Below are 17859 nucleotides of genomic sequence, written 5' to 3'. Positions count from 1 at the left end.
CAATTAACAAAAAAGATGGAAGAAGTTGTGGGAAAACATGGGAGAGTTACAAGTAGAAGACTCAGACATCTGACCCCATAAAATTCCATGACTGAGGCAAGATGATTGCACAATTCAGGCTTTGTCTGGAAGCATCCATCTAGTGCTTCCAGACGGAGGGCTCCCAGCACTACCACGTAGAAGGCATCGTACTTCATGAATGGTAATAGCAGAACTAGATCCCTGCAAAGGGATCTGGCTCCTTGGGATGCTTCTAGATGGGGGGTTCCTAGCGTTACCAAATTATTTTGTACAGCTATTCTGTCTAATGAATTTTCTGCAATAAGAAAACATAGAAGAAGCAGTAGGAAAACATGGGAGGGTTTTGAATGGGAGACTTCGTCCTCTGAACCCCTCATAAAATTCCAAGAATGAGGCAGGGTGGTAGCACAATAAAAGCCCTCTCTGGAAGCACTCCAGGTATAAGAGGTAGGGGGAAAGGAAGAAAGCCTTGTATACCCATTATTGGGCATCTCTACACCAGCCTAAAATCCTAAAATTTAAAACGGGGCTTTCTGCTTCCATTTTAAGTGCAGGATCACGACGACTCCCTTTTTCACTCGCTTCCTTTCCCCCCTCCCTTTCCCCCTCCTTCTCCCGAGTCTTATTTTATTTATTTATTTGATTGAGTGATTGAGTGATTAGCCACCCATCTGGCCAGTTACCCAGGCACTCTAGGTGGCGTACAATACTAATAACAAATTTACATAATCAACTGAACAACAACAACAAAAAACTTAACAAAACAACACTGCTCTAAAAAAAAACCTAACCCACCCCAAATGCCCACCTGAACAGCCAGGTTTTTAAAGCCCGGCAGAAGCTCATCAAAGAGGGGGCATGGCAGAGGTCACTAGGGAGGGAATTCCACAGAGTGGGGGCCACCACAGAAAAGGCCATCTCCCTAGTCCTCACCAGCCTAGCTGTCCTGGCTGATGGGACAGACAGAAGGCCTACCGAGGCGGTTCTCGTTGAGCGGCGTCCCTGGTGTTGTTGGAGGCGCTTCTTAAGATAGACTGGGCCGGAACCATATAGGGTTTTAAAGGTCAATGCCAACACCTTGAATTGGGCCCAAAAAACAACTGGTAACCAGTGCAACTCCTTCAGCACTGGAGTGATGTGGTCTCACTGACGGCTGCCTTTAATCAGGCAGGCCGCTGCATTCTTTACTGTATCTGAGTCTTCCATTATCTTTCATTGATCTCGCTCCTCTTCTTGCGTCTTTAACTCTTTTCATGGAGGAAACTGAAGTGAAACACAACAGGGGTAATTTGATAGTTCATTATCTGTGATCTATTTAAAAATGGAACAAGGGGGCATTTAGTGCAGGAGACCCCTGGAGGGTCACAGCAGAGTCATGACGTCATGTAAAGAGCCTGCAAACCTCCATGAAGGAACAGTCTCAAGGATAAAAGCTCCGTGTGAAGGAGCCCGCTGTCTCTGCCCATAACCTGGGACATTAACAGATAACGTGGATGGGAGAGAAAGGATCTTTCAGTGATTAAGTGAGGGAGGCAAAGGACCTCACTCAAGGTGACACAAAGGATGTGATAAGCTTAACTTTTGGAATGGTAGCCTCCCCACCGCCTGCCCCGCTTTCTCTTTCCGAGGCAAAATTTACCCTTTTCACTTCCAGTTCAGTTCTGGCACAATATTGGGGGTTAGGAGCTTGAAAAGGTGTAAAAAGATTAAAGAAGTTAAACAGAGTAAAACTGGCCTATAATTCCCCTTCCATCTGACTTAAGCAGGAAGGCTAAAAGCAACACAAAACATTACTTGGTGGGCACTTCTATGGCTAAGGCAAGATGTGCAATTTTGCAAGTGTTTTTAGGGAGGGGTGTGGGATTTCAGGGGATTAACTTGGAGACAACAGCTTTGTTTGCAGAGGTCATGGTTAGACAGTGTGCCTGGGATGTGCCTGGCCTTGATGTCAGTGATGACTGGCCTTACAATTAGGTATAGTGAGACGGCTGCCTTAGGCAGCGGATTTTGGTTGTCATGAAAAGGCAGCAAATTATTATTTCAATTTGTTGTTGTTACAGTTTTACAGCAGGGATGGAGAGAAGTGCTTGTGAGGTTTTCTGCCTCATGTGCCAAAATAATTTGGCTGGTTTGGGGTACAATACACCTTGGCCAGGGAGGTGGTGCCATTTGCTGTTCTGTCTCAGGCAGCAAAATTTATTGATCCGGCCCTGCAGAAGTCTTCTTCCTCTGCCTTTCCAGGCTGGAATGGAAACTCCCCTTACGGTCATAGGCCATTGTCCTGAAAATAGAAAAAAATGGGGATACTCTGAAACAAGGTAGAGCACCCCCTACTGGGTCCTCCTTTATGTCTGGAGATCACATTCAAGCAGCCCCATTGAACAGTCTGACCCCCTCTTCTTCCTGCTTAGCCCCATAGTCAGAAATTCAGTAGTGGGAAGACAGGACCCAAGGGTATACCAGGAAGCTTCCCTTTTTAGAAGTCTTGTTCCTTGTGCAGACCCTTGCGTACTGTTTTTGAGCTGTGTTGTTTTATTGTTGGGTGTTTGTTGTTGTTAAATTGTTTTTAGTTCAAAGTTGTTTGTAGTTATATGTTGTTTGTATATATTGTCCATATGCTTTTCTGTAAATGGCTTTTAAACTTTGTATATTGTATTTATATACAATATACAAAGAGTGGTAGGCGTATATTGTATTTATATATGCCTACCACTCTGCACCACACGAGGCTCTATATTGTATTTTAATGTTTTAACTGTTGTAAACCACCCAGAGAGCTTCAGCTATGGGGTGGTATAGAAATGTAATAAATAATAATAATGTGGAGAACTAGTGCAGAAAAGACAGAATCAAAACACAGGTGGCATGATATGCTTAGACATATTAACTGTATTAAATAACAATGGTATGATTTTTTTAACATGTTCCTATTGCTTGTCAATCATCCCAGTGCCTTTGCACTCATTGTCCAAAACAATGGAAGGTGAGAATAGGTTTACCAGTTACTGAGGAGCTGGATAGAATCTTTCCTTCACATCTTTCCTTCTATATCTGAGAAGTAAGAGGTAGAAAGTTTAAGGGCAAACTGAAAATTCAGGGAAGGAAGTTGAAATCTCTCTGTGGGTCCAGGCCCTCATAGCCACCCTGCAGTTACAGGCCTGTTCCTGCTCCATAAAGGAGTCACCCAAGAGTTCCACCCCACTTTCCTGGGACAGGCCATTTGGCTGTTGTGGAATAAGTGGGATGTAGCATCGGACTATCCCAGACAATAGAGCTTGCCAACAGAGGTCATTATAGTGAGAACTGAAACTAATACATGGGTGGGTGGAGTGGGGGGCATAGCGTAAGTGACAAGCACCTGCTTTGTATGTAAGAGGCCCCAGGTTCAATCCAGATAGGGTTGGGAAAGATCCTGAGACCCTGGAAGGTAGCTGTCAGCCTATGCATGCTGAGCTAGAGGGGCCACTGGTCTGGCTCAGCATAACGGAACTCCCTATGTGCAGGGGATTGGGGGATTCAGACTTTTGACTTCAATGTTCTTGCTTAGAGTCACAATATTTCCTGTTTGCATGTGAATATTGGGGCAGAGATGGGGATGGAAATCCCACACATTTCAAGTCTGTTTTGTATTCTGATGTTTTGGCTTGACCAGAACTATGCACTAGAACCACGCTTTGAGTGCCAGGGATCAGCCCTGGAACATGTGAAGCAATAATGAGCAACTGAGTACCTTGCCAATGGGTTGCTTTTGTGAATAGCTATCCCCAGCCCATCCCCACACAACTCTCAGGTCCAGTTCTCCTTGAAGGGCAGACAATGTCTCCTCCTCCCCTCCCCTTGGTGGGTACCTGCCAAGATCAGCCCAATGCATTTTGCTGCCTGAGGCAAAGCGCAAGATAGTCCCCCCCCCCCCCGCCGCGTTCCATATACAAATGCCAACTAGGCTGGCAGTTTAATCTTTCTTCAACACTGATGATGGGACTGTGTCCTCCACTGCACTGAAAGGCAGCAGGCTAGCTTAGGCAGGGCAAGGCAGGCCGCACGGTGCACAACACCTTGCTGCCACCTCCCAGCATCTGCCACTTGAAGCAACTGCCTCAATTTGCCTTATGGTACAGTTGACCCTAGTCTCTGCCCAACTGCATGTGCTTGCTCCATGGGTTATCAGCATGACTGCTTATAAGGTTGCCAACTTTTTATTTTTATTTTTTACTAGTCCCTGCTCCTGCATCTTTAATAGCAGCTTGATGTACAGACATTTGTCAAGTGGTGATGCTTATTTCCATGCTGTGAACTGCTTGAGCAATTCCTGCTAAAATCACAGGAGCAGATCTAGCCATTTTGGGGGGGTGCCTTTTTCCCCATGGCAACCTTACTTGATGTTTTAATGAATGTGGAAAGCATGGATTCCCCCCCCCCACACACACACACCCTTTAAATGTGTATCTGTATGTTCACAGTTGTGATTTCCATCTAAGCTAGTGATTGCGTATTTGGCAATAGAAAGTCATATTTATTTTGGATTAACCCATCAGGAATAAAAGAGTGACCTTGTCCCAGAGGCACGCCACCTCTTCAGCAGATCTACCCTGGCTGGAAAGATTACTGCTCCATGATTCAGTACTGCCAAGTCACAGAGTCAGATCCATGAGATTCTGTTAGGAACGGAAAGGGCAAGTCACTGAAGGGAGGAGAGGAAGAATTGGGCACATCCCTTAAAAAGGGAAGAGTATTGCTTGCAAGAAAAAAGAGGGGGGAAGAATGAAATTGAGAGAACAATGACACCACACAGAATTAGGGCTGCCTTTTTTTCCTGCTCCTTTTATTTTGCCTTTCATATTTAGCCTGGTGTGCAGAAATTTAGCAGATGACATTTTTACTGCCATGGAGATGAAGTGATAGGAAAAGCTTGACCTGTTTATTAACTGTATGCCAGGCTGCTGTTAAAGGCTCAGGAGCAGAGCCAGTAATATCCCCACCCCTGAGAGTTGAAGGTAGTTTGAAATGGGAATGGCTGCTCATGCACCGCACTTTTGCCTTGGGTAAACAGGTCATACACAGTAAGTTGTGTGTAAGTGCAACTGGAAAATTTGCAAGTATTGTGGCCAGCTGTGAGACTGGAATAAAGCTCATCCCTCATTCCAGCGACACAAATGCTAACTGTTCAGAATTGACAAATGTACAGTGAGAAATGAAGGGAGTCACCCTCACAGTCCTCTGAGTTAACCACCCTTTTGTGCGTACAGTGTAAGGCAGGGGTGGGCAACTCGTGGCCCTCCAGTTGTTGTTGGACTGCAACTCCCATCAGCCCGAGCCAGCATAGCCAATGGTGAGGGATGATGGGAGCTGCAGGCCAGTAACATCTGTGGGGCCACAAGTTGCCCACCCCTGCCCTAAAGAGCATTCAGCATATACCATACAATGGACGGTAATAAGTTAAATGCCCTTTGGGTACTATGATTTCTACCCTGTCCTGAACCCACTGTTCTAGACAGGTTTCACATACCCTGCAAATGTGGGAGCTTCCCTCCCAATGCAAACAGACAGGCATGGTGGAGTGATCTGATCTGGATCAAGACCACAGTGCAGGGGAACAGGCTACTCCCCCAGCCCCCGATACCAGGGTCCTGAAGTGGATTGTAAGCCCACATCTGCTATTTCAAATTGCATGAATGGTGTCCTGTCTAGTTCGGCCCTTAAAACCCATTGAAACCTGGACAGCATGCTGAGTCTGGGAAGGAAGAAGGGAGTGGGATCTGGCCTGGCCTGGCCTGGTTTCTGGAACCAGGCCAGCCTGCCAGCCTCAGGCTAAGAGCCAGCTCATGGATTGCCCCTGATCTCCGAGTAATGCCACTTGGCACCCAGCTGCCAATCCCTCTCTCCTTCTTCTCCTCCACCCCACCTCAGAAGGTCACATCCGCCAACAGGAAGACCAGAATATCTTTGCTTCCTCTTCCAGAGGGAGCCAAGTACAGAGCAGATTGGTGTGTGTCCACAAAACCCTCTTCTCTCTGACTTATTCTGGTCCGTCCCTTCCCTCCAGAAGAGATGCTGGGGATGGAGATGGAGAGTGGAGTGTGCCAGGTTGAAGGAGGATATTTCTTTGGCTGGTGCCCTCCGCTCCTTCCTCTGCATTTCATTTCATTTCATTTCATTTCTTATATTTCTATACCGCCCCATAGCTGAAGCTCTCTGGGCGGTTCACATTTTAGCTTGTGTCCATGGAAATGGGAGGCAGAGCAGCAGCTGGACTTGGCAACAGGCCTTTTGGAGGAAAGCTTACCCTGCCCCCATCCACCACCACCTGCCCCAATTGGGCCACTAGTAAAAATGGCTGCTCGCCAGAGTCTTAGGATAAGCTACCGCCTGGCTAAGGGCAGTGTCATTATATAGTTTAGTCACTGGGGGTACTTCCAGATAAGGCTTTTATCATGCAATTGCCCTGCCTCTTTGACAGAATGTGTGTGTGTGTGTGTGGGGGGGACTGTCATCATCTTCTATTTCGCCCACCGCTTTTCTTTCCACAAAAAAGCCACGAAGGCGGAAAAGTGGGGATAGCCACACAGTGTCTTTTGACTGATAGGAGTCCTCTGCCAGGAAGTACTGTTTCTGTTCACAGATCATGTCCCATTTGCAATCCTGAACATAAATACAAGCAGGATTGCTTTCTGGGGAGACATGTTTGCAAATTCCCCAATTTGCGATCATGTTTGGAAAATGCATACTTTAAAAAATGTGCACTCTTTCTTTAAAAAATACGCATTTGCACATTTTAGTCAGTGGGGAGGGGAGTGCGCACTTTTGAAAAATACGCACAGAATTCTGTACTTGTCCCATTTGAAATATGCACTTTTCCCATTCAAACAACCAAAAAGCAGGTCACAAATGAAAACAGGAGCAGGCTGAAGCGAACTTTGAAGTGATTTTCGGAGAATTTGGGCAAGCTTGAAAGTCGCTGGTTCTCCCATCCCTAGGTGGCACTGGACTTAGTTGTATCTGGGTGGAGTCAGGGGTTTCCTGCTATTGCTTGAGAGAGACAATGAAGTTCTTGTCTAAATCCCTGACTGGTGTGTCCTCTAAGCCTTCCATGATAGACCACTTAGGATGTGATTTTTCTGTATACACAGCTTAAGATACAACTAGGGATGGGAGGAAAATAAATAGGGTGGCGCAAGCTCTCCGCTGCGTCTGTCCACCCCCATTACCACCCTTGCCTTGTCTCCCCCACCCTGTCTCCCAGCCCCCACCACATCTTCTCCACCCCCACTGCATGTTCCCCAACCCCGCCTGCATCTCCCTCCCACGTCTCCCAGCTTCCCACTGCATCTCCCCTCACTGCATCTCCCCCGTACCCCCGCCACATCTCTGAGCAAGCCGCTGCCCCCACCATGGCCCCCATCTCCCCACTGTATGTCTCTGTATCTCCCCACAACCTTCCAGTCCCTGGCCACCCATTGACCAAATCCTCATAGCAAGCCAGAGGGTGGGTGGTGGCTGTTCCAGAGAGCTCCACCAGCTGTTCTCCCACGGTGGCATTTGCCACTAGGAGTGATGTCACTGGACGGCAGCTCTGGAGAGTGCCATCAGCTCCGCTCCCCCACTGTGGCAAATGCCACAGTCAGCTGGGCTGTCTGAAGCACGCCCCTGCTCCACAGCACTTTCCCACCCAGGCACCCATCCATCCAGCAGCACCCATGGGGCATCCTGGTGCAGATGGAGAGTGTGCAATTTGCCACTCTTTCCACTTTGCCACCTGAGGCGGGTGATTCACTATGCCTCATGGGAGGGCCAGCCCTGAAAATAAATGTTGGTGCATGTTGCCTGACTTGAAGTCTGACATGGAGATTTTGTGAACCACGATGTAAAAAGAAACGGTTAACATCACGACAGAGTTGTCCTTAGAAACATGGAATCTGATGCATTGCCCTTCCTCTATACAAGGGGTACAGAACATCAGGTCCAGAAGCTAAATCCAGCCCTCCTGGGTCCCAATCCAGTCCTCCAGGGTTCCCCAAATGGCCATGCCCCTTCCCCTGGCCCCACCTTCCTTCCCCCTGCTTTTGTGCAGGGTGTGTGTGTGTGTGTGTGTGTGTGCAGGTTTCCCCCCATGCTAAAAGGTTGAAATGCCTCTCCTAAGGCTTAGTTATGGCAGTTTTAGCTTTAAGCTAAAACGTGCTGGCATTTTTGTATTTTTGGCTCTGCCCCTTTTACCTTCGGCCCTGCCCACTGCTGGAACGCAACCCCCCAAAGCTTCTCCAAAATGGAATTCAGCCCTGAGGCTGAAATAAGTTCTGCACCCCTGTTCTATACAGATTTTAGATATGAACAAGAATTAACAAAGTCAGTAGCCCTATGCAAACAGTCAGGGGCACCCACATGCCCCAGGACATTGGGGTGAGGCTTGCATGTGCACCTTTGTCCCCACCACATTTTTATTCCTCATGTGTGCAGGCTGAACACCTGCATAGGGCTAGTGTGTATGTGGTAAAGCAGATGAACCATAATCTGAGCCATTCTAATTTATGCAGCAAATCCCATACATCTCCACTCAGAAGTAAGTCCCACTGAGTGTCTGTAGGAGTGTAGCCAATTCTACATCCTGCAGACTCTGGCTCTATAGTCAGACTAATCTGTGCATGTAGGTTCGTGAGTTTCCTGTTTAAGTATACACGGGGTGCATCCTGTATCCGAAACCTGACTTTCCAGTGTTTGCAGAATTAGTCATTTTAAAAAGTATTTTTGGCTTATGTCATGAGCCATGTTGTATACATAGAAGAGATGCATATAAATGGAAGAGCAGATGCAGTGCATTTAGTAAGGGACATGGAGGCTATGGGGAAGAAATAAGTTATGCAGGGTATAGAACCTCTGTCCCAGGAACTCTGCAGGGATAACTGCATGTTGGTGTGGGGAGGGGGAGGGCTGTGCACATGCTTTCAGTGTTGTTTCCTCTTTACAGCAAGAGGCTGTGATGGTTTTGCCTGAGTAAATGGCTTTCAGATGGTCTCATCAGGAATTCCTGAGCTTCTTTGGCCGCTTAGCAGGCATTTCTGAGTGAGAAGATCATTAACAGCAGACAAGCTTCTCTGGAAGGCAGTTTGCACACTACTACAGGTCTTCCCCTGCATTGTGCAGCCACAGGGCAGCATTGGTTGTCTTCATTCCTGGGCATGTGTTCTGTTTGTGCAGGGTAGCTTTCCCCAACCTGGTACCCTCCAGATATATCAGACTAGAATCATGGAATGATAGAATAGTAGGGTTGGAAGGGGCCTACAAGGCCATTGAGTCCAACCCCCTGCTCAATGCGTCTTCCACATCTTCTATCATCCCTAGCCAGCATGACCATGCTGGCTGGGGATGATGGGAGTTGTCATCTGACACATCTAGAGGGCACCCGGTTGGGGAGAGCTGATGCAGGGCAAAGGTGAGGCCAAACAGCCCTGGCCAGCACTCTGTGTGAACTGAGTGTGTGACCTGGAATGCTCCCCAGAATTCTATTTTATTTATTTTATTTATTAAATTTATTAATCGCCCATCTGACCCAGCCACTCTGGGCGATGTACAACCCACCATAAAACAATTTAAAACAATAAAATTTTACCATAAATTTTTTTTTTTAAATACCCTAACCCACCCCAAATGCCTGCCTGAACAACCACGTTTTTAATGCACGATGGAAGCTCATTAAAGAGGGGGCATGACGGAGTTCCCTAGGGAGGAATTCCCTATGCAACATACAGGGGCTACTCAACAAACAAATCCATGTGGAAAGGATTCCCTGAACATGGAAAGCCTGAAAACTATTGGGTTGTCATGAAATGTCCAACCATTGTGACAGACATGTTTTTGTGCATGCAGACAAGAAACATTGCATAGCAACAGGGAGAGGGCATTTAAGTACCCCCCCAAATGTAGAAAATATAATTAAGATATGCACATTCCCCAAGGTCTGTTGGAGATTATGTATAATGCCCAGGGGATCAACAAACTCTTACTGAGAGATATGCACATTCCCCAAGTCCTGTTGGAAAGTATGCACAAGGCCCAGAGAATGTATGAAACAGTGTTCAGAGAGATAAGCACATTCCCCAAAGCCTGTTGGAGAATATGTATTTTGACCAGAAAATATGCATAGTTCCCTCTTCATGGATAGATTATGTGCACATTTTTCATGAGGCATGGTGAATGTGCACAATAGCCAGTTTTTATGCATATTAGGGCGCAATCCTATGCATGTTTAGACAAAGGCCTACACCTCCCAGCATTCCCCAGCCAGCCATGCTAGCTGGGGAATGCTGGGAGTTGTAGGCCTTTTCTCTGTCTAAACATGCATACGATTGCGCCCTTAGTCATTCAGCTCACATTACCCCTTGTCTGTCTGTCTGTCTGTCTTGTCTGTCAATCTATGACATGAACTGAGAGAGCAACATCCAAATCAGATGCCCACAAAGCTGCTGCCCCCATCCACATCCTCAGTTTACACATCATAACAAACATGGTGAAACCAGTGACATTTTGTGTATCTATTGCTGTGGTTGGAAATTTCGCACCTTATGAATTAGGCAAAACCACCATAGATTCATGAATTATGAGGACTAGTAACTAACTTTTTTTTTCTCAGAATGAAACGCCAAGATTCCTTAAAATCCCAGTTCTACACTAAATGTTGGATTATTTTTATGCATGGAATTGTCTCCTACAATCCGAAACTGTAGTGGCAGACATGGATGTGGCTGGATTAGGAGTGTGTTCAGCAAGAGAGAGGTATGTTTGGTCATTGATTCTCTACTCTCTCAAACTCGGAATTCATAATGGTGAGAAGAACCAGGATTTACCACCTTCCTGTTCTATTATGTCCAACTTTGAGATGTCAGGACAGGATGACTTGTCCTCTGTAAAATTTTGTAGCTTCCTCCTTTGCTGCCCCATGTTTTTCTTTTATTTTTATCTGATAGGCCAGCTCTTGGAATATTGGTCCTTCCAAATATAGTCTGAACTTTATTTAGGCAGCTGCAGATAGATACAATAGATACAACAGACAGATACAATAGAACCCAGCAGCCCAGGGTTGCAGTTTCCAAGCCCCAGGCTATATAGCATATCCCCTCACTGGGGAGGGATGTGCAGAAAAACTAAAATAATGATTGATTATGGGCCACTGAGATAAGGAAAAGTATTTTTGAAAAGGTTCTTGATGTGACATCCCCCCTCTTGGCCACACATATTTTCTTCTGGGGCTTAAGGGGCTACCACACATATACAGAGATGGGATCAGTGTTGTAGTGAAGCCAAAGTTTGCAGGGGCAAAGCACCAGGATTTTTTTGACTAGCAGGGACAATTACATCATCTGCAGCCCATCTCAGGCTTCTCTGTACCTTTGAGCTTAATGGCAATCCTCCCGGTAGCTTCTGGCGGAGATGAGAACTGCTAGAAATGGTTTGTTGATTCACACCTGTCTGCATTTTGTGACTCTCTGTGGGGGCCTGGCTATGGGGACACCTCCATGATGAACACCTGCACTTAAAATTTTTATCACTACACCACTGGTTGTGATACTGGTTTATGTAGAATTAAGTTTCCTTAATAAAGGAGAAAAGAATCTCACTGATTTTTGAGATAAGAGTTGGATATATTTCTAAAAGCTATCTCCCTTGCAGTTTTCTGTTTCAATGTCTTGTGTGGACAGGAAGATTTACCAACACGATGACCACATCCTCTGGGGCAGGGACGATCATCTAAGTAGGGTATCATAAGAACATAACAACATAAGAAGAGCCTTGCTGGATCAGACCAAGGGCCCATCTAGTCCAGCATTCTGTTCACATAGTGGCCAACCAGCTGTCGATGGGAAAGCCATCTCATGCAGGACATGAGTTCAACAGCACCCTCCCACCCATGTTCCCCAGCAACTGGTGTACATAGGCTCACTGCCTCTGGTACTGGAGGTAGCACATAGCCGTCAAGCCTAGTAGCCATTGATAGCCTTCTCTTCCATGAATTTGTCCAACCCCCTTTTAAAGCCATCCAAACTGGTGGCCATCACTACATCCTGTGGTAGCAAATTCCATAGTTTAACTATGCGCTATGTGAAGAAGTACTTCCTTTTATCTGTCCTGAATTTCCCACCAATCAGCTTCATAGGATGACCCCAGGTTTTAGTGTTTTGAGAGAGTGAGAAAAATGTTTCCCTATCCACAGTCTCCACACCATCCTTAGGGGTTACTCTCCAAATAAGATGGCAGTGGTCTAGCAACCAGAAATATATTTTGCCATACAAACTGACTGAGCCCTGCATAAGTGGTCATGATTAGCATATACGTTCAGGCATAGCATTACATGAAAAACATGTACATATGGCATACTTATAAAACAAGAGAGATAGAATATTAAAATGTAGAAGATCTCCACTTCTAACAAATGGAAAATATTTCTTTGATTGGCCACCCCTGTTCTAGGGCAGCCTCCCACAATCTGATGTTATCCAGATGTGTTAGACTACAAACCACATCATCCCCAGCCAACCCCAGCCAATGTAGCAGGGCTGGGGAACTTGTGGCCCTCCTGATATTGTTGAACTATAACTCCCATCTTCCCTGATCATTGGCAATGCTGGCTGGGGCTGCATCAGATGGAATTTTTGAGTGCAACATTTGAATGGCCACAGGTTCCCCACCACTGCTGTGTGGACTTGATGGCTGGGGATGATAGGAGTTGTAGTCAAAAAACATCTGGAGGGCATCAGGTTGGGGAAGGCTGCTCTAGGACATGAGAAGAGTTAGAGACAGGGGGAGAGAGAAGGAGTGAAGTTTGCTCTGAGCCTGGGTGATTACCATAGTTTGATTTGGGAAGGAATTCTCCCCCACCATGTCAAGCAGACTTGGGGCTCTGGGGAGGAACACTTTAGCTCTCTTCTTTTGACCTGTGAAGATGACTGATCTGGGGATAATCAATACATGGAGGGGGAAGTGAGACTGCACCTACTGGCCCTATCCCACCACACACTCACACACCACTTACCATCACACATACACACACCTACCTCTACAGGCTCCTCTGCACAGAGCCTACTCACAATCTCAGGAGGGTTTTGGGGGGGCAGCAGACATAATTTCACCCCCCCATCCCACCGATTCGTAATCTGCACAGGGTTTTTGTCATCTGAGCTTTGGACCTATTCTTGCAGTGCAGATACCTTTTGCATGGGCGGCAGTTGCTCTCTGCTTGGGTCACACGGTGACTGTTATGGCCTGGTTTAAAATATATTGTTGTTTGCCTGGCCCAGGTTCATGGGTGCTTGGGCCTGTCTTGTGATGAACGGTTTGTGATTCCGCGAAAGAGGAAAGCCCTGTTTAGAGAAACTGCAACACAGTGGGTATATCTGTCCTACAAACTTAGCTTCCCCAAGATTCCTGTGTATCCTGTGAGGGGGCTGCATTTTCTGTTTGAGATCCCTAGCCCTTCCCCCAAATTGCAGCTCCCAGAGTTCCCTTGGAGAAGGAACAAATGTTTAACCAGTTGAAACCAGTAGTTAGATTCATTCAAAAAGAGTATGTACGGTAAGGGTGGGAAACCTCAGGCCTGGGGGCCCAATCCGTCCCTCCATGATTCCCCAGAAGGCCCCGCCCCTACCCCCGCCCCTTTCCCCCAGCTACCAATCGTTTGGTGGCTTCCCGGCTTTTGTGCAGTTCTTTTCCCATTCTAAAATGTTGAAATGCCTCTCCTGAGGCTCAGCTGCTGGCAGTAAGAGCTTTAAACTACAGTATGCTGGTATTTTTTGGGTTTTTTGGCCACATTCCCTTTGCCTTCAGACTCACCCACCACTGGAATGTGCTCCCCGAATGCTTCCCCAAAAATGAATTTGGCCCTTGGGCTGAAAGAAGTTCCCTACCCCTGATGGAGAGAGCAATCCTATGGTCCCTGGAAGGTTCCTCAACCCTGCTCTGTAGCACGTGTGTTTTGGATTCCAACACATATAACCAAGTGCAAATTTACTAAAGAAGATGGGAGCTACAGAATGGGTTTCCTACTTTTCCAGAAAGATGAGCAAGTTGTGCAGTGAACTAGGCTGTGTGAATGGGCATGGATACGGCCTAGCTGCTGTTTAAGTAGCCAATGGATCTTTTATCAACCTAGAACATGCAAAGTGAACATTGCCACCCTATTATCTACCCCAGAAAAGGTGGCAATATAAATGGTAAAAACAGCAAAGAGTCTAGTTATTATGGCATAAGCTTTTGTGGATCTTTTCACAAAGAGGGGAAGGCACAGTGAGAGAGGCAAGATATTGATTTTCCTTTGAGGGGATAGGGGAAAAGGAGAAAACTATAACTTTTTTTTTTTTTGGTTGTTGGAGAGATGTCATCTATACACATAGAATGGGCACCCAATAGTTAACAAACCCTGGGATGTTGGTAAGCCAAATGAGGATACTTGTTGTTGTTGTTGTTGTTGTTCAGTCATTCATTCATGTCCGACTCTTCGTGACCCCATGGACCATAGCACGCCAGGCCTTCCTGTCCTGCGCTCTCTCCCGAAGCATGCTCAAGTTCATATTCATTGCATCGGTGATGCTATCTAGCCATCTCATCCTCTGCCGTCCCCTTCTCCTTTTGCCTTCAGTCTTTCCCAGCATCAGGGTCTTTTCCAGAGAGTTTTCTCTTCGCATTAGGTGGCCAAAATATTTGAGCTTCAGCTTCAGTATCTGTCCTTCCAGTGAGCACTCAGGGTTAATTTCATCTGATGGCTTGGTGTTATCTTGATTGTGGTGTGCTGAGAGATTTTGTGGTGATAGCAGCAGTAGCAATGAAGTGTCTATCACCAACCAGCTGATCTGATGTGGTGCTTTTGCTCACGAACATGCAGAGTACTGGGATAATGAAAGAGGCACCATAAAAGGCTTGTTGATAGCTTGTGAGGGAAGTCGCCTTGGTAATAGACTGGATGAGAGCCAGTAAACTGAGGCTCAATCCAGACAAGGCTCTGCTGGTGGGTGGTTCTTCCTTCTGGATGGGGAAAGTACAACCAGCTCTGGATGGGGTCACAATCCCCCTGAAAGAGCAGGTATGCAGCTTGGGGGTGCTCCTGGATGCATCATTGTCATTGGAGGCTCAGGTTGTCTCTGTGGAATTGACTGCTTTCTACTAGCTTCATCTGGTAGCCCAGCTGCAACCCTATCTGGATGGGGATAGCCCAGCATCAGTGTTCTATGCTCTGTTAACCTCTAGGTTAGGTTACAGCAAGGCATTGTATGTTGGACTGCCTTTGGAGACAGTTCAGAAACTGCAGCTAGTGCAGAATTTGGTGGCTAGGTTGTTGACAGGGGGTTTCTCTACACAAGCGCTTTAATGAACACCTGTGATTGGTCACTCACAGAACTTTGTGGGTCCTTTACATGATGTTGTCAACCTCCAGGACACTTCATGCACATTTTCCTCTTTATTGTGCTTTCAAAAAGATTGGAGAAAAGCTAGTAACAAAAGTTAATTGTGCCATATCAGCAGGGTGTAATGCCGGCTTAGCACCATTTACTTGCCAAGGAAGGGCTTTCCTCAGTTCATACCACATGTCTCTTGATCGCCAATCAGAGAAAGAAGAGAGTAAAATGCCTCCCTGCAATGAAGGGAGACAGGTCTGATCCCGCACCCCACCAAGTTAAGAATCAGCATCCTCTGTTGATTCAGAGCACCCCATTAAGTTAAATGGGGCTTACTCCCAAGTAAGTGTGCCGAAGGTTACAGACTTACAGCATGATCTTATGACTACTCAGAAGTAAGTCCCATTGACTTCAGTGGGGCTTACTCCCAAGTAAGTGTGCCTAGGGCTGCGATGAAACAGTACAGCTGAAGTTAAGCAACAAAAGCAAGACTCCCCCCCCCCCTCCTTTGCACACACGCCAGGGAGAGAGGGAGGCACTTCATCTATGCAAACCACAAGTTTCGTCACACGGAGCTTTTATTCTGCTATTGAGATAGGTTACTCATGGAAGTTTGTGTGGGTCCTTTAGATGACGTCCTTAACCTCCAGGGTGTCTCCTGCACTAAATTACCTTTATTCCATTTTTTAAAAGATAGGAGATAGTGAGCTATCAAATTACCACGCTTGAGTTCCCTCTTGAAAAAGGAAATGCCAAATGCTGCAATAAGAGGAGCTAGACCACAGCGCCATCTAGTGGCTATATAATGAAACATATGGAAGACTCAGATAAGGGGGGAAAGGAGGTGGAAGGAAGCACGTGTAAAGGGAGTTTATCGTGATCCTGCATTTAAAATGGAAGCAGAAAGCCCCGCTTTAAATGTGGGATTTTAGGCTGGTGCAGAGATGCTCAAAGTGTCTGCTGTGTAAGGAAGCCCATACTATTCCCACAAGGAAAGTAAAAGCAGAAAGCCCCGGAAAGGATGCAGCCTGCAGGTCATTTTGCTTAATGTAGAGACACCTTGGGACTACGCAGTGTGAATATATAAGTCCGGTCCTGGCTCACCAACACTTGTTTCTGGGCCAAATTCAAAGTGCTGGTTTTAACCTACAAAGCCCTAGAGGGCTCAGGATCCCCATATCTCAAGGACCACCTCTCCCTGTAAGCCTACCTGGTGAACCTACCAGGTCCCTGAGGGTAGCTTCCAAGGCTCTCCTCTGTGTGCCCCTCCAAGAGAAGCTCAGGGGGTATCAGTCTAGGAACAGGCCTTTTCTGTGATAGCCCTGTGCTTATGGAACGCTCCCAGACAAAGATGTATGCATTTTCTTGGGCTTTTGGACATTAGTTATGGCCCAATTGTTCTGGGATGCTTTTGTGGTGATCATTTTAGGCTGTATGGGGTGGGGGGTGGGGGGGAGATTTTCTGTATTGTGGGTGAACACTTTTCGTACTGCATTGTTTTTAGATTATGTTTTTGTGTTTATTTTTACTTGAATTATTGTACTGATTATAGGGTATATTGATTTTCATTTTTTTCTGTTATATTAATTATGGATTTATATATTTGTGTGTGTAAGTCGCTTTGGGACTGCCTTTTGCAATGGGAAGCAACACTTAAATTTAATAAATAATAATAGCTGGGCTAGAACACTGTCTCTGCGGAGAGGAGGAGCTGTGTGTGGATATAAAGGAAGTGAGAAGAGGCAGAAGAGAGGGAATGGAGCAAGTAGCCTGGGGTGGCATGGACTGTATACCATTACTTATTGCTCAACCACCGTTTGTCATTTGAAACATGAAGGGCACAATCCTATGCATGTTTAGACAGAAAAAAGCCCTACAACTCCCAGCATTCCCCAGCCAGCTACACCGCTTTGTGAGGAGGGTTCTACCCTTAAAGGCAGCCTAGAAATAATGTTAGATAGTTCACATTCAGTATTTCTAATTGAGAAAGGGTGGGCGGGCCATTTTTAGGATGGACATTTTCTCCCCCACCCCATGCCACCTATGCTGAGGATCATGCTTCTGCACACATCCTGCTTCTTGTACATGCAGCTTAGAACCAAGCAGCTACTTCTATAACTCAGGCAGAGGGAAATTCTCTGTTCTGTCTCTCTGGCCAGCATGAGGAGCAGAGCTGACCATTGTTGGGCCGGGCTGAGCTTGGGAGTGAAAAAGGTCACACTTACCTGGGATTAATTGCCATTGTAAAATGACTTCCTGCTGGCTTAGTTACCCCTTGTACCAAACAGAAAGGCCTCGGGGATTGTCTGTGTTAATATGTGTTCATTTTTATCACAGGGAATTGTCAGCACAAGGTCAGAATTGCCTGTTGTTCTACCATAAAGGTTGTACTTAAAAATGAGCCCCCAAGTGGTGAAACAGGAATATGGTTGCCACTAAGGGTGCAATCCTATGCATGTTAGAT

The 17859-nt window shown here is 46.3% G+C and overlaps 1 protein-coding gene across 7 annotated transcripts in view; it reads left to right on the top strand.

Moving 5' to 3' along the window:
• The window catches only part of ACP5 (acid phosphatase 5, tartrate resistant), a 52269-nt gene that overhangs the window by 19435 nt on the left and 14975 nt on the right, over positions 1-17859 (top strand). For 4 of the 7 annotated variants that reach the window (XM_084835743.1, XM_084835742.1, XM_084835741.1 and 1 more), the window contains one exon: positions 10643-10785. The exons of the other annotated variants lie outside the window; for them this stretch is intronic. In XM_084835743.1, coding sequence (XP_084691869.1) covers positions 10705-10785 — 81 coding nt within the window. In that variant the 5' untranslated portion in view covers positions 10643-10704. Of the gene's footprint in view, positions 1-10642; positions 10786-17859 lie in introns of those variants that run through there. 7 annotated transcript variants of the gene reach the window in all.

This window comes from Heloderma suspectum, chromosome 2 (assembly GCF_057233095.1).
Source record: "Heloderma suspectum isolate Gila_16-S chromosome 2, 16-S_ref, whole genome shotgun sequence".
Lineage (NCBI taxonomy): Eukaryota > Metazoa > Chordata > Lepidosauria > Squamata > Helodermatidae > Heloderma > Heloderma suspectum.
This window is presented reverse-complemented; position numbering and strand designations above follow the sequence as displayed.